This window comes from Paroedura picta, chromosome 10, assembly GCF_049243985.1.
Source record: "Paroedura picta isolate Pp20150507F chromosome 10, Ppicta_v3.0, whole genome shotgun sequence".
NCBI classification, from domain to species: Eukaryota; Metazoa; Chordata; class Lepidosauria; order Squamata; family Gekkonidae; genus Paroedura; species Paroedura picta.
The window spans coordinates 13590283-13606171 of NC_135378.1; the positions used below are offsets into that span (position 1 = coordinate 13590283).

General features: G+C 45.4%; 1 protein-coding gene across 6 annotated transcripts in view; it reads left to right on the plus strand.

Annotated features, from left to right (window-relative positions):
- The window catches only part of CPEB2 (cytoplasmic polyadenylation element binding protein 2), a 62965-nt gene that overhangs the window by 42261 nt on the left and 4815 nt on the right, over positions 1-15889 (plus strand). For all 6 annotated transcript variants that reach the window (XM_077300839.1, XM_077300840.1, XM_077300841.1 and 3 more), the window contains 4 exons: positions 5607-5696; positions 10691-10809; positions 11121-11235; positions 11974-12155. In XM_077300839.1, the coding sequence (XP_077156954.1) occupies positions 5607-5696; positions 10691-10809; positions 11121-11235; positions 11974-12155 (506 nt within the window). The remainder of the gene's footprint in view (positions 1-5606; positions 5697-10690; positions 10810-11120; positions 11236-11973; positions 12156-15889) is intronic.

The window sequence follows — 15889 nt, forward strand, 5'->3', positions numbered from 1 at the left end:
CTGGAAGCTGTGAATGAGGTTCTACAAGCTGCCTTCGACTCAAACAGTCACCGTGGTACACCATGGCGCCCTGGGAGAAGAAGAGGGAATTGAGACAACTAGAGCGAGTGTGGCGGAAAACGCACGACAAGGCCACAAGAACATCTTATCGCATGCTGATGAGGGCGTATGAGATGGCAGTGGAAGCGGCAAAATGTGATTACTTTGCCATGGAAATTGTGTCCGCAAGCTCTCACCCAGCCCAAGTGTTTAGGGTAGTTCGATCCTTGACCGGCCTGGTTGGATGGGCGCCAAAATACTAGCAGATTGGCTGTGAGGCATTAGCGAGCTTTTTTGCGGATAAAGTCTTGTCGCTCCGCCATGACCTTCCCTCCACACTTAATACAGTAAATGAACTGGAGGGCTGTTGGCCGCCTTTGGATGTGGTGTTTGATGGCTTCAGACAGCTCTCTATATCCGAAGTGGACAGGTTGCTTGGGCGGGTGCAAGCAACCACTTGCCCCCTGGATCCCTGCCCTTCTTGGCTCCTCAAGGAAGGGGGGCCTAGGGTAGGAGAGCAGCTCCGTGATATTGTTAACTACTCCCTCCAGTCGGGGGAGTTTCTGGAGCGGCTTAAGGAGGCAGTGGTCTGCTTGGATTTTCTTGTTTTCAGTCCTCCAGGGACCAAAAAAGGTACTTGCTTGTTAAAACACTGCAGCGTCATAATGCATTAATCATTTCTAAAATAATTTTAAAAAACAGGGAGGAAGGGACGAGGCTTGCCTGCCCAGTGCAGTGCTGTTCACCGGCTCCACCCCACCCCCAATTCTTGTTATGCTGGAATCGCACTGTAACACAACCAGCCTTATTTTGGGGGCCAGCCCTGGGACTTCCATGTGGAATTGGGAGGGAAAATACAGACTCAAGCAAAGAGAAATCAGAGCCTAATTTATGCAGAAGCATTCAGGCTCAGACAGGGCCTTTCCCTCTAGGAATCCCATTTCCAGCAGTGTTTGACAATGTGGTAAAGCAGTGGTCCCCAACCTGTGGGCTGCGGGCCGGTGCCGGGCCACGAAGGCCATGGCGCCGGGCCGCGGCTCCCTCTCCCCGCCCCCCCCCCACAGTAAAAAACTTCCCAGGCCGCAAGCTTGCGGCCCGGGAAGCTTCTTACTGCGGGAGGGCGGGGAGAGGGAATCAGGGGCGGGCCGCGCCCATGCGGGTGCGGCCCGATGCGTGGCCGTGGCCCGCGCGGGCACGGCCCGATGCCCTGCCGGTCCCCAGCCTCAGAAAGTTTGGGGACCACTGTGGTAAAGGATGAATGGGAAATTCCAGCTAGATCTAAGTCCAATCACCTCATTATTTCAAAGTTCTATTTGTTGACTCCAAAGACAGTGGAACACTTCAAGCTCCCACTTGTAGATGATCCAGTTGCCAGCCTATGCTCTAATTCTGTGATATCTACAGAGGCTGGTGGCCTTTCCAGAGATCCTTGTGATAAGAGAATTGAGCAGGCTCTACATAAGGACTTTGAAATATCTTCTGCCAAGTCCTCCAGTGCAAGTTCTTTTATTTTCTAGAGCAATCTTTTTTGGGGCCTCTGACCTAGTAGCTTATAGTGATTTACCTAAGGAGCTGAAAGATAATTTGAAGAAGATTGCATTAACTGCCACTTTTTCCATGGATGCATCATTCGACAGACTTTAATTGTGTGCTAGAGTCATGGCTTCCAGTGTCACAGCCAGAAGAAATACATGGCTATGTAGCTGGGAAGTGGATCCCTCGCCTCAAGCCAAGGTGGCTAGTGTTCCCTTCAAGAATGTTCATCTCTTTGGGGAAAGAATTGACAGATATTTAATGGAAGTCAAGGACAAGAAGAAGGCAGTGTCTTCTCAGAAAAGAAACTGTTGAGAAACTGTTTTGTGACTCCAAGCGTTCTTGAGAATAAAAACCACTCAGATGTAACAAAGGCAGATGATAATCTAAACAGGTGGCTTTTACTCAAGATAAGCAGGACAGGGTGCTCAAGAAGACCTCAGCACTTTGCAGTTCACACCTGCTTCACCTCCATCAGTGGCAGCACCCCACCCCAGCCTGGGCAGTTCGGCAGAACACTGGAGACAACACCAGAGGGGCAGCTTGACAGCTTGTTGCAGGAGCGCCCGGCTCATGGTATGCTGTCAAGTCAGATGGGGACCAGGTGAAGTTGCTCCAGCAGACGGAGATTGAGTCTTCTTGGTGCCACTGCTCAGCTCATGAATGAGGCCGCACTTAAGCAAAGCCAAAACAGCCCTTCAGCATGGGTGCACCCTGTGCGTTAAGCCCTCTGGTTCTTGACCCACCCTCACTTCAGCAAAGCTCTGCCCAACTGACCTCCAGTTTCCTGATTCCTGCTTACAGCTTCTTGGACTACAGCTCTCGTATTTGCACTTCATTTTGGCTTTGGACTCTGCTTCCCTAGTTCCTGACTTAGCACTAACAGCTTGCTATTCGGCCACTCTCTCTGTTCCCCCTTGGACTCTGTTTGATCAGTTAGTGCTAAGACCCGGACTGGACTATGACTTTGATATCGGTTTGCGATTTGGGACTTGGCTTACGGGCTGAAGATGTATCTGTTGGGACTGTGCCCAGGAAGGCCAACACACCTACTATCATAGAATCATAGATTCTACTATCATAGAATCATAGAGTTGGTAGGGGCCATACGGGTCATATAGTCCAACCCCCCCTGCTCAATATGGGATCAGCCTAGAGCATCCATGATACTGATCCAGCCGGTGCTTGAAGACTACCATGTGAGACTTTGGGAGACTCACAGAAAATTTTGAGGCTTCATATACAATGTCCTACATTTTCAGCATCGAGCGCTTCCATTCAACACCAAGATTTTTCTTCAAAGTATTAGTGTTGCTGGCAGCAAACCTCAGGACCCATGACCTGTCAAGTCCTGACATCTTGATCAGGTCATATTCTCAGACACAAGGAGAAGATGTGAAGAAGACAATCTCCTGTCTTCAAGATCACTGATTTGTAATAAACTGGGAGAAAAGCAGTCTAGTTCCTGCTCACAGAGTCTTACATCTTGGAGAAATAATAGATAAAATTCAGGACAGTGTCTTCATCTCTCAGGAAAAACAGAAGAAAATTTAGTTTCCATAAAGGAGGGCTACCACACGGCCTCAAGTGGAAGTGATGTTTTTAGCAAAGTGTTTAGGGATGTTGATTTCCTGCCAAGAGGTAGTCCAGGTTTCACACCTGTCTGACTTCAGAGGTTCCTTCTATCTCTCTGGAAGACCATAGCAAAAAAGAAGTTCCAACTGGTGCAGTTGGTGCAGGTCCTTAATTCAAGAGCTACAGTGGTGGGTCCAGCCTTCCAAGTTCTCAGAGGGATTTCCACTGTGGGAACCTCCAAAGATGCAGATGACAACAAATGCCAGTGGCTAGGAAGCTCACTCACTTGGGAGGATGGCACAAGGAAAGTGGTAGAGGGAGGAATCAACTCAAAGTATAAACTTCCTAATTCCCAGAGTGATAAAATTGAGCCTATTATCCTTTCTGGAGCTTCTGTCGAATCGGCATGTCTTTGCCCATACAGACAACATGACAGCAAAGTCATATGTCAGTCACTTGGAGGGGGGGGAGGCAAGATTCAAGTCTTTACTCAACGAAACAGAGCTGATAATACAGTTGACAGATGTGCATTTGTAGGCAGTTCATGTGCTTGGTTAGGACAACATTGTAGCAGATTGGCTCAGTTACAGAAATGTGGACCAGAGAGGATGCTGAATAGAAAGGTAAAGGTAAAGGTATCCCCTGTGCAAGCATCGAGTCATATCTCTAGCGTTTTCTTTGCAGACTCAATACAGGGTGCATTTTGTCAGTCATTACTGTTTGACCCCCCAGCAAGCTGGGTATTCATTTTACTGACCTCGGAAGGATGGAAGGCTGAGTCAACCTTGAGCTGGCTGCTGGGATCGAACTCCCAGCCTCATTGTCAGAGCTTCAGACAGCATGTTGGATGCTTTACCACCCTGCGCCACAAGATGCTCAAATAGAATGATATTCAATCAAATCTGCCAAATATTCAGAAGAATGGGTGTGGATCCCATTGCAACAACATATAAAGAACAAGGTCTTTGCTCATATCAAGAACAGCATTTCTTCAAGTACTAGGAATAGGTGCCTTAAGTTGTGATTGGCCAGATCAGCTTCTTATACACTTTTCTACCTACTCAACGTATTCAGAAAGGAACCCAGAGAATTATAGACCGGCAAGCAGTGTTAGTTGAATTATACAGGCCAAGAAGACCCTAGTTTCAAGATTTGATGAGACAGCTGATCAGGGAACCATGGTACCTTCCAGTCAGATAGGTTAGGGATCTGTCAATCACCCATAGCCAAAATTGTTAAGTTTCAGAGCCTGACTGTTGAACAGGCTCAACAGAAGGACATGGGATACCCAGATAAAGTTGTAGACATAATGGTAATATCTAGGAGGGGTTCCACCAATAGAGTCCACAATAACTCTTGGCAAGTCTTTCATTCCTGGTGCTCTTACCATGGTGTAGATTTTCTTAGGGCTACTGTTAGGGACCTTCTGTCTTTCCTACATAAAGATTTAGACAAAGGCTTGAGCCTTGAACATTAAGAAGAGGAAGATCATTGAAAGTTGGATTTTATACCCCATTTTTCATTACCCAGTCTCAAAGCAGCTTTCTGTTCCTTTCTGCACAACTGACATACAATGAGGTAGATGCGGCTGAGAAAGCTCTGAGAGAAACTGTTCTGTGAGAACAACTCTAACAGGACTGTGACTAGCCCAAGGTCACCCAGCTGTCTGCATGTGGAGGAGTGAGAAATGTTCTTCATAAAAAGTCAAATGATTGACTCTTGTCCTGCAATATATTTTTCCAATACCAGCCCCAAAAGTGATTGTGGGCGTGGGGGATTAACTAAGAGCATCTTCCAAGCTGGGATAGGGAGACCACAAGTTTTGGTAAAAGTTAAGATAGCTTCACTCATGCTGTTTCTTTTAATTTAACTGCCATACTTCAAAGCCCCATTTCTGCAAAATAGACTTTATGGTAAGTAATACTTATTCAAGGTACAGATTGTCAAACTTCCAAATTTGATATTTGGTCTTAGATCGAGAAAATATTTTATCCTTTGAGTAACTTCCATGAAGCTGTTCTTTACTGTGGACTCTCTTAAATTTATATTCAAGATTCGGTAGTCCTATATATTTGTGTATGAATATTCAGTTTTTGAGACATGACTAATGTTGGGGAAAAGAGGGATAAAATTAAAAAATTATTCATATATGAATTCAATAAAACAAAGTCAAAAGACATTTTATATGCTGTCCACTGCAGCTAATTAAATCTGTTATTTTCAAGAAGAAAATCAGTTCTGTGAATCCATAATAGTTTTTGCTTTACCACTCTAAAATGTAGATGTTAATAATGATCTTCCCCTTTTTCTCATGTTCCTTTTAAATTTATTTTATATAGTTCAAGAGAACGTTTTTTAAAAGTAAAATTGCTGTCCACAGCAGGTTTTGAAACACAGTAATAAAAAATGCGTGCCAACTTAATACATTAACTGCAGTCATTATGCAATTTTTTCCCCAGATGAAATTACTGCTAGCTTCAGACGCTTTGGACCTCTGGTGGTAGACTGGCCTCACAAAGCAGAAAGCAAATCCTATTTCCCCCCTAAAGGTAAATACCATTTTTACAGATATATTTTAAACATATCTGAACTTCTATTCAGTTTCTTCTTTAATAAAACCAAATCCAATTGCAAGGATTTGCATCAAGTGTCAGGCAGTCCTGGACTGCCCAGCTGCCCCTGGCTTTTCGTTGGAGGGCAGCTGTATGATTGCCCCCCCCCCCCCGGTCTAGTGTTCATAACGTCAAGCTGTCCTCCTTTTCATTCATCTCCCTGTGTTTCTCAGAGGAGGCCAGTTTCCCCAGAGGGCAATCCACAACTGCCCTTTGGATTGGGCCCCAAAGAGGAGGAGGAGAAGCAGCCAGCTGCTACTCGCCTTCTTTGTACCTTTGCCTTTGTTACTGTTTGGCCACAGGACCCATTGGCCACTGTGGTGGCAGTTGGCAACCATGACTGCTTGCCTGCCTCTCTCTGAATGAGGGGATGGAGGAGAGTAGGGAGCAGAAGTGGGGGCTGCACAGGCTTAGTAGGGGCCGCAGAAAGGCAAGTTGTGCCCATCAAGGTCTATTGAAGTCAAGTGGAATGAGGAGGATGCAACTCTGTGTAAGATTTCTGTCAGAAACCTCCATGCATTTCTGCCTCTGCTGTGATTTAGTGTATCCATCTAGCCTGACCTGTATGCCCTGATGTAACCCAGATGCTTTTGATTGACACCCCAAGGTTGATTTCCTGCTGTTGTGTTTTACCAACCTCCCCAAACATTCCGCTTCCTTATTGCCCTCTATTTCCCTCCCTGTTTAGTTCCCTTAGTTCTCACTGGACTGTTATCTCCATATTATGACTTCTTTTGAACTTTGCCTGGTTCGAGTTCCCAGGAGAGGAGGAGTCCCCTCAAGCCCCTATATTCCTTACCCTATACCAGGGGTAGTCAAACTGCAGCCCTCCAGATGTCCATGGACTGCAATTCCGAGGAGCCCCTGCCAGCGAATGCAGTTTGACTAGCCCTGCCCTATACTTTATGGATCAGTTCTCACCATGCTTTAATATAGATGCCTGCATTTCTAATAAAGAAACTTTAATTCAAACAGTTTGCTTATTTAGAATCGAAGTCTCTCACAATTTCACAGTAACAAGCTAGGAATATTCTCATGGTGACACACCTTTTCTTCCTGGTCTGCCGTGTATGATAGAGTTTTTGTTCCTAAAGACACTTTTCTCGAAGCCGCATACCTGTTTAAAACCGTGGTTTTTCAGGGCGCTGCTTGGTTTTGATCTGCAAGTAACTTTTGTAGGACAGTCAACTGCCATAATTTGGTGATGCTGGTTAATAGTGTTTCATTTGAAAAAAATCTGTGCTTATATGTTCAAATTGTGATTCAAAAACATGGGTGGCAGATGGACCTTTAATGTGGTGAAAAACTTGCCTGGCAACTTTTTCAGCTATAAACAGCACAAAAAAATAGACTTGTTGCTTGTTGGATTTTAATGAGCTTTACTATTGGAACGACATTCTTCCATTAAAAAAAAGATAAACCAAATACATTCAACTGCGCTACATGTCATATTTCCATTTTAATCTTTGATGAAACCTGAGTTTGCAGGGTAGTTTGCTTCAGTAATCCCTTGAGAATGGTACACTGCACAAATTGAGATTTTGGGATTGTTCAGACAGGTTTTGTTCACAGCATGTATATGAGATGTTTTTTTCCTTTCAATCTTACCTTTGTGAGATTAGAGGAGTCAATGATTGATAGAAACAGAGACTGCAACCTACTTCAAAGTCACTTGGCTACTGGATTGGTAGATCAGATGGTCCCGAAATGACTGCCTGAAATCATGCACATGCAGCCTGATTTTATCCATATTGACTCAGAAATGTTCCCTTGAATTGAGTTGTGGTTATACCCTCTGTATACACTTGGTCTGCTGTGACAAGCTGTTTATCTTTGGCCTTATTCACTTCAGATTAGGGTTGGGCGCTCGAAGCAGCCGGTCACTCCCGACGCAGCCAGCACCGTGCTGTGGGGGGGGGGGGGAGGTGCCGGTACACCGGCACCCACGCCTCCCCTCCCCCCCTGCAGCACAGTGCTGGCTGCGTCGGGAGCAACCAGCCGCTTTGGGTGCCGAAGCACCCAACCCTACTACAGATGTTGGGTGATTAAAACTTACATGACAAAGCCTTTATTCAGCAGCTATATTAATGTGAATTCATCATTGCAAAGAAAGCTGAATTATTGGTCAGGGTGACTGAGTCATGGATTACACAGAACTGTTTATTTCTTTAGGATGGTTTAACACTTAAGTTTAATGGTTCCTGGTGCTTGGATGTGAAAGTAACAATGCAGCTTCACTGATTTTTGCTGCAGCAAACCTTTTCTGTTCTAGAGTATTAGTATTACGACTGGGGGCGGGCTGGGATACAAGGTAATCCAATTCCCCTCGGAGGAGAAATGCACTTTCAACCCAGACGAACCAATGGGCAGTTCACCAAGTTATGGCAACTCCTTCAAATCAGCCGGACCGCAGGGTCACAGCACTCATCTCCTTCTGTCAGAAGACAGGCTCTCTTTGGATTAAGACCACTTTTCCTCAGCAACCTTCATCCAGTAACCAGGCTGATCTACCTGAGCCAGACTTCTTGCCCACCGAACCCTCGATAGTCAGTCTCTCCCTCACTGGAACAACCCAATCTCACCCCTCCCGCTCAGCATTCAAACATCCTCTCTCTGGCTCTGCACACTGAACACAGTGACAAGGAACTGGTCATAACTCAAAGAAGGCAGTACGGCCCCCTGTCCCTCACAGCTGGCTGCCTGTGTTCTAGGCGATGAGGGAGGGAGGTTTGAGTGACAAATGAGTAAATTGTGTCATTTAATCAGCTTGGTTTACAGAGATATACCAGGTAATGACTGCAAGTCAAATAAGGTTTAATATAATTACAGAAGACAGTTTAATGCAGGGGTAGTCAAACTGTGGCCCTCCAGATGTCCATGGACTACAATTCCCAGGAGCCCCTGCCAGCAAATGCTGGGGGGGCCACAGTTTGACTACCCCTGCACTACACCATGCTGCTCTCCAGCAGTTGTCGATTTTGCTCAGTTGCAGGTTGTGGCGCAGAGTGGTAAGGCAGCAGACATGCAGTCTGAAAGCTCTGCCCATGAGGCTGGGAGTTCAATCCCAGCAGCCGGCTCAAGGTCAACTCAGCCTTCCATCCTTCTGAGGTCGGTAAAATGAGTACCCAGCTTGCTGCTGGGGGGTAAACGGTAATGACTGGGGAAGGCACTGGCAAACCACCCCGTATTGAGTCTGCCATGAAAACGCTAGAGGGCGTCACCCCAAGGGTCAGACATGACTCGGTGCTTGCACAGGGGATACTTTTACCTTTAAGGGCAGCCAATGGAACGTCTGCAGAATGGGAGCAATATGCATACTCTGTCTAGCTCCCGATAATAGCCAAGCCACAGCACTCTGGTGCAGATGAGGGGCATTCAAACTGCAGCCCTCCAGATGTCCATGGACTACAATTCCCATGAGCCCCTGCCTGTTGGCAGGGGCTCATGGGAATTGTAGTCCATGGACATCTGGAGGGCCGCAGTTTGACTACCCCTATACATCCTGTTGTTTTGATAGGTATTCAGCATTCATTGTGGTTTTTTATATGGATCTTACATTTCAGTGGGGATACTGATAAAGCCATTTCTTCCTTCGCCCAGGTGGCTCCAAACCAAAAAGGGCATTTCCCCAGTTAATGCAAACTGCAATTCTTCCTAAATAGTTGTCCATACCCTAGTAACATTCAGGTTCATTTGCAGCTTTGTGCTGTATATGGAACACAATTGGTTTCTAAATTTTTAAAAATAAAAAATCGCACATTAAATACTTCTGGGTTACCAGGATGGGTGGTATAAAAATCTAATGATTAAATAAATTCTGTCTGAATTCTTGATGAAGTGGTTAAGAGCGAACGGCCTCTGATCTGGAGAACTGGGTTTAATTCCCCACTCTTCCACATGCAGTCTGCTGGGTCACCCTGGGCCAGTCACAGTTCTTCCAGAGCTCTTAGCCTCAGCTACCTCACAGGGTTCTGTTGCAGGGAGAAGAAGGGTGGGTGATTCTAAGCAGCTTTCAGACTCCTTCAGGTAGTAAAAAGCAGGGTACAAAACCCCAGTTTAGCCCTTCTCTTGTTTGTGCTGTGATGGGAGACTTTCTAGGCCACTTACACAACTGACTTTTAGTTTTAATATCCAGAACTGAGATTAGTCCTGTTCCGTGAGATCTAGTTTTCATGGCACAATTAAATATGAATTGGGAAATTGATACAAACTTAAGATGTTTTATCATTACTATGAACAGACTAGTACATACTTGGAAGCAGTACAGCAGTTAGCTACCACATAGGTGTTTTAGGCAGAGAGCTTCAAGGTCAGTCTTTCATACCCTTTCCACACACGGGAAAATGGTGCAGTGGCCATCGTACAGCTCTGCAGAATTTCAAGCAGAGAGAACAGAATGCAAGAATAAATGGGGGGTGAACATTTTTCTGCATTAGTTCGCTTGCATTGATTCTTTTAAATCAATGGGGGGGGGAGGAAGCAAGTCAGGGAGAAGAAGTGCAAAATGCAAACCACAAGAAGACTCCTGGATGGTGCCTGTGAAAACCACAAATGTAGAATGCCACATGCAAATTCAGGGTTTGCATCCAGAACTCAGTGAGGTGAGAATGCACCAGCCAATAACAACTGCAGAAACAGTCTCAGTGACCGGCTGGAAAAGGGTATGCAGTAATCATGAACTGCTATCCTTTCAGTGGTTTCCACTCATTCTCTTTCCCTCCCTCCCTCCCTGCTGTTTGTGATGGTCAGGTGACAATGCAAGGGATTGCAGTGTGAAGGGAAATAGCAGCAAAGCCTAGAATACTTTGGAAGCTGTGTAAGTGTAACCAAGGGGGCCTTTTGGATCGAGGTCATATGTTGTAAATGTTTTTGAAAATAAGTTGAGGAAAAACATTATCTGTATTTAAAGCTCCCCTCCTGTCCTTTTCTAGGTTATGCATTCCTTCTTTTCCAAGAGGAGAGTTCTGTCCAGGCACTGATTGATGCCTGCATCGAAGAAGATGGAAAGCTCTATCTGTGTGTGTCTAGCCCCACCATCAAGGATAAGCCAGTAAGTAAATACCGGGCAGCCCTCAGGCTGCAGCTGCCCATCTGTCTGAAGGCTGCTTCTAAGATGAGGAGGAGGGTGAAAAAAATCAAATGCTTGCAATAATTTAGGATTAACCCACGGGGATGTGTCAATCAGTTGTACAATGATTGGCTAAATACTTTGTATATATAGGTTTACAACGAGAACAACCAGAGAAATTAACAATTAATTAATTAATTGGGGCTGTCCAGTATTTTGCATAGATGTGGGGGGGGGATCGCGATTCCAACAAGGCAGTTAGACTTCAGAAGCTATGGTGTTTGTCCCACTAGGTCCAAATCCGTCCCTGGAACTTAAGCGATAGCGACTTTGTAATGGATGGTTCGCAGCCTCTTGACCCTCGGAAAACTATTTTTGTGGGTGGTGTCCCCAGGCCCTTGAGAGCTGGTAAGTATAGAGCTTTATCGTTCTTAGTAACAGTTTCTAATGGGGGCAGAACAAAAAGTTTGCACACCATTTTTAGTTCTAACATAGAGAGAGGCTTTTGAAAGAGCCCTGACTCAGGGCACCTGTCTCCATAGTTCCTGTCACCCTGGACCTGATCCTGGGAGTGCACGCACAATGGATAGAATGGTGGACTAGTCTCTGGGGGATGCAGTAGTGGAGGGTCTGCTTGGCATGTAGCAGATCGCACATTCAATCCAAGGCATCTCCAATGTAAAAAACTGGGCAGTAGGTGATGAGAGAGACCTCTGACTGGGACCCTGAAAAGCAGCTACCAGTATACAATTCTGATTGTGGATGGACCATGGGTCTGATTCATAACAATATTGCCTTGGATAAGTTCCTTGTTTTTCTGTTGGTATTCTATTGTGAACCTTCCTTTTTTCGCATTGTAATCTTATTTGTAAAACAGACCGTTTCTCCATCATCATGCAATATATTATGGCTTCTAAAGTATTTTTTCCTGTTGATTCTTAACATCACATTAAAGCAGGGGTAGTCAAACTGCGGCCCTCCAGATGTCCATGGACTGCAATTCCCATGAGCCCCTGCTGGCAGAGCCTCATGGGAATTGTAGTCCATGGACATCTGGAGGGGCTCAGTTTGACTACCCCTGCGTTAAAGCATTTCAGCCGAATGTCCAGCCCTGCCATCATGGGTTTTCCCCTCATTTCTTTTTAGTGGAGTTGGCCATGATCATGGACCGACTCTATGGTGGAGTTTGTTACGCAGGAATCGATACGGATCCTGAACTGAAATACCCAAAAGGTGCTGGGCGAGTGGCCTTCTCCAATCAGCAGAGCTACATTGCTGCCATCAGTGCTCGGTTTGTTCAACTTCAACATGGCGATATTGATAAACGAGTAAGTTGTATGCTAAGTATTTCTTTTCTCTGGCAGCATGCTCTCACCTATAACAGAAGCTACGTAAACTGCCCACCTTCCAATACAGTCCTTATAGCTGTGCCTGGTTTTGTTTCTCTGGTTTCCTTGGCACTCCCCTTAACGTCAAGCCATTTTTAGACATCTTTAGGGGGCTCTCTGGATTGCAGGTGGGGGAAACAGCGGCAGACAAGTTTGCATTTTTTCTCCAATTATTCTTAAAATATTTGCATGTGCTGTTTCTTCGTAAGACTTAGATTTATATCCAGTGGCACCTTAGGGACCAACAGGAGTTTCAGGGTGTAAGCTTTCAAGAGTCACAGCTCCCTTCGTCAGACAATTTGATTCTTAAAAGCTTCTACCCTGAAATTCTTGTAGGCCTCTGAGATGCTCCTGGTCTGGAATCTGACTGTTTTACTGCAGACCAAGACAACTCCCCTCTAAAAGTGTCATAAGATTTCTTCATGTTTAGTGAAAACACTTATTGATATGTCAAGGGTGGTTTAATTTTCGGCCTTCAGCTTATAGGTTTCCCCCCATTCTCCTCTCTGTGCATGCCCCCCTGTGTTGTGTGCACGCACATGCACACACACTGTCTAACTCCCTGTTGGAGGCTTCAATAGGATTTAACTGTTCCATGTAGATAGAGGGGGGCAGGGGAGTAACTCAGCCATTAGCAACAGCCTCTAAGGATCTTGACCCTATATCTTTTATCAATGTTCACCAAATTAGCTGCATGTAAATGCCCAGTTAAAATACAGAGCATGTCTTTACAGAAATAGTCAGGAATACGTTGTTACACTAGATTTCCTTGATGCAAAGTAGTGGGTTGGATTCCAATTAAATTCCATGCCCCCCCCCCCCCCGCAGCCTGAAATCTCCTGCCCCATTGCTGCTGGTGCGGACAGGGATCCTCCAGGAGGAGCATTAAGTAGGGAGGTGACAGCCCGCCACAACTAGGGAAAATTGACAAAAAATTGCCTCCTCCTTCATGCATACAGATCTTCATGGGGTTTCTGGGATACTTGGTTTAAATGGCTGGTGGCACATTCACTTTTTATTTTGAGAGTCTGTTTTCTTTACACAATTTGTTAGCAACTCAGCTGCCTTGGCCTCATACAAAGTATTCTTTGGATTCCTGCCATGTTTCCATTCTGTTTGTTAGATATGTTAGTGTGAAAAAAAACAGTATATCAGGCAGATATCTCCATGGCAGCCTGAGAATTCCCACTGAACCTTAACCAATACCGTTGAAAAACATGGAGTACAAGCAGAGCTGTACACAGGAAGTGAGACTGTATCCTTCCTTTCTGCTTCCATTTCATTGCTGCCTGTACTTTCTCAAGACTTCAGGACTGGCCAGCTATGGTTTGTGCTGGCCTTTCAATTATAACATGGAAGCTGGTTTTAAGCAGGCCTTGGCCATTTTTCTTCGCTTTAGTAGCCAACCCTCACATTTAGGAGTTTGACTCTTGTCAGTCTTCAGGTTATATATATATATAACCTGAAGACTGACAAGAGTAAAACTCATGGCTTTAGGATTAGGTTTAGAAAATATGGTAAATATATGGTATATATATATTTTCTAATTATTGCTACCACAAAACCTAATCCTAAAGCCATGACAAAAGGGTTGTAATTAATAAGCATACGGATAGCCCTAGTTGCCATTGCCATGACAAAAAGCTATCCCTTAACCCTGCTTAACTTCTCCCTTTTCTCTGACTATTCCCTTACTGCTTTAATTTAATAAAATATTTCCAAAAGCATGGTGGAATTGTGATGTGTAAAGGTGCGAATGTCACAAGAGGTCTTGTCTCCTGCAGTCACTGATGTGCCTAGCTGTGACCAAGCCATCTTTCTTCTGCTTTAGTTTCCCCTCCATATGAGGGGATTAAGTTATGCGCTGAGTGGGTCTTTCTGCCATAGACTTCCTAATGTGGCCTTAGAAAAACAATTCCCTTTAATTTCTCTGGGGGATTGAGAGAGGGGCTTGTGGGGAAAAGGTCAGATGAGATGGGTGGAAGGACTGAAGTGGAGCTTTAACTCCACTGCCACCTCTGGAAGGCAGCAGCCCTACAGAGAATGTCGTTGCAGCTCGCCTTACTTTGCAGAGATTTAACTTTGAACTGAACTTTACCTCACTTCCCACCTCTGTTATTCTCAAAACAAATTACCCAGTTATGCATATCAGTCTGAGATGGCAAATTATGGATGAGAAATACAATGGGCTCTAGGCCTCTTGCATTCCCTTTCAATACTCCTCTCCCCCCCCCCCCCGCAGCCTGTGAAGGTGTGTGTGTGTGTGGGGGGGGGGAAATATCGAAAGGCCATATAACAGCTGTTGTCATCAGCTATAACCGGGGGTCTGAGATGCTCCCCACCAACCTGCCAAGAGATATTATTTTACACAAATTAAATACTACTTGATAGTTCCCAGACGGAGCTCCTGTGGCTAGATAGGAAAGGACCAGACCAGGAAGCGTGCTTGCCCTGCCTGGATGGGGCATGACTTCAGCTCACACAGTCCGCCAGGAACCCAGGTGTGATCTTTGATGCCTCCCTTTCTATGGAAACTCAGGTCACGAGCCCCATTGGTGTGTTTCCACCTTTGCCAACGTAGGCTACTAGTGTCCTATTTGGCCCCGGAGCGCATGGCTACTGTGATCTATTGTACGGTCACCTCCAGGCTAGACTTTAATGACTCGCTCTACCTGGACCTACCCTTGTCCCTGACCAAAATGTAGCTGTTAGGGGTCTCACAAGAACACCGTGGAGAGCCCACATCCCGCTAGTGCTGAGGCAGCTGCATTGGTTGCCAGTTGAATTCCGGATCCAATTCAGGGTATTGGTTTTGACCTTTAAGGCTATTTGCAATCTGGGTCCAGCGTATCTTAGGGACTGCCTGCCTGCTTATGCCCGCTGGAGAGCACTCCACTCCTCAGATACAAACAGGTTGGTTGTCCCTTGCCTGTGAAAAGTCCTCCTGGCCTCAACCAGAGCCAGGGCTTTTTTGATCCTGCCCACCGCCTGGTGGAATGAGCTCTTGAAGATCTCTTGAAGACGGAGCTGACTTCCACAGGGCCTATAAGATGGAGCTCTTCCGCCAGACGTTTTGTTGAGACCAGGATAGCGACTCGGTGTTTATCTTGGGCCCCTCCCCTAAACCTCTAGATCAAAATACCCTTCTGCTGCTACCGAGATCACTGAGTCGGTTGCAGATTGTTATTACTACTGTGTGGGATGTTCTTGGGTTGTATTTTATAGTATCAGGTTATGAGTTTTAAGGTTTTCATGTTGTAATTTTAAGCTGTTATGAATTGCCACGAGCCGACACTGTCAGGAGTGGCAGGTCAAAAATTGAAGGAATAATAATACAGAAAACATATTTTTTGTCTTGAGCTGTGACTATGATAAGAGCATCAAAGAGCTTTTGTATCCCATCTGCTGATTAACATTCTTCCCATAGCCACTCTTGGAAATATGCATGCGCTAAAAGGGGTAGTCAAACTGAGCTAGATCATTCATTCCTTGTTGGGGGTATTGTGTGTAATAGCAAAGCTATTTTCTGAGGCTGCTTTCTCCTTGTTATTGACCTAATGGTGCCTCAGGATCTTATCCTGCTTTGTTTAGCCCTCATGACATTGTAATCACAGCCTGTAAAGGAGAAAGATGATGCATTTTCTTTGATGGGGATCCCTTACTACTTTCTGTTC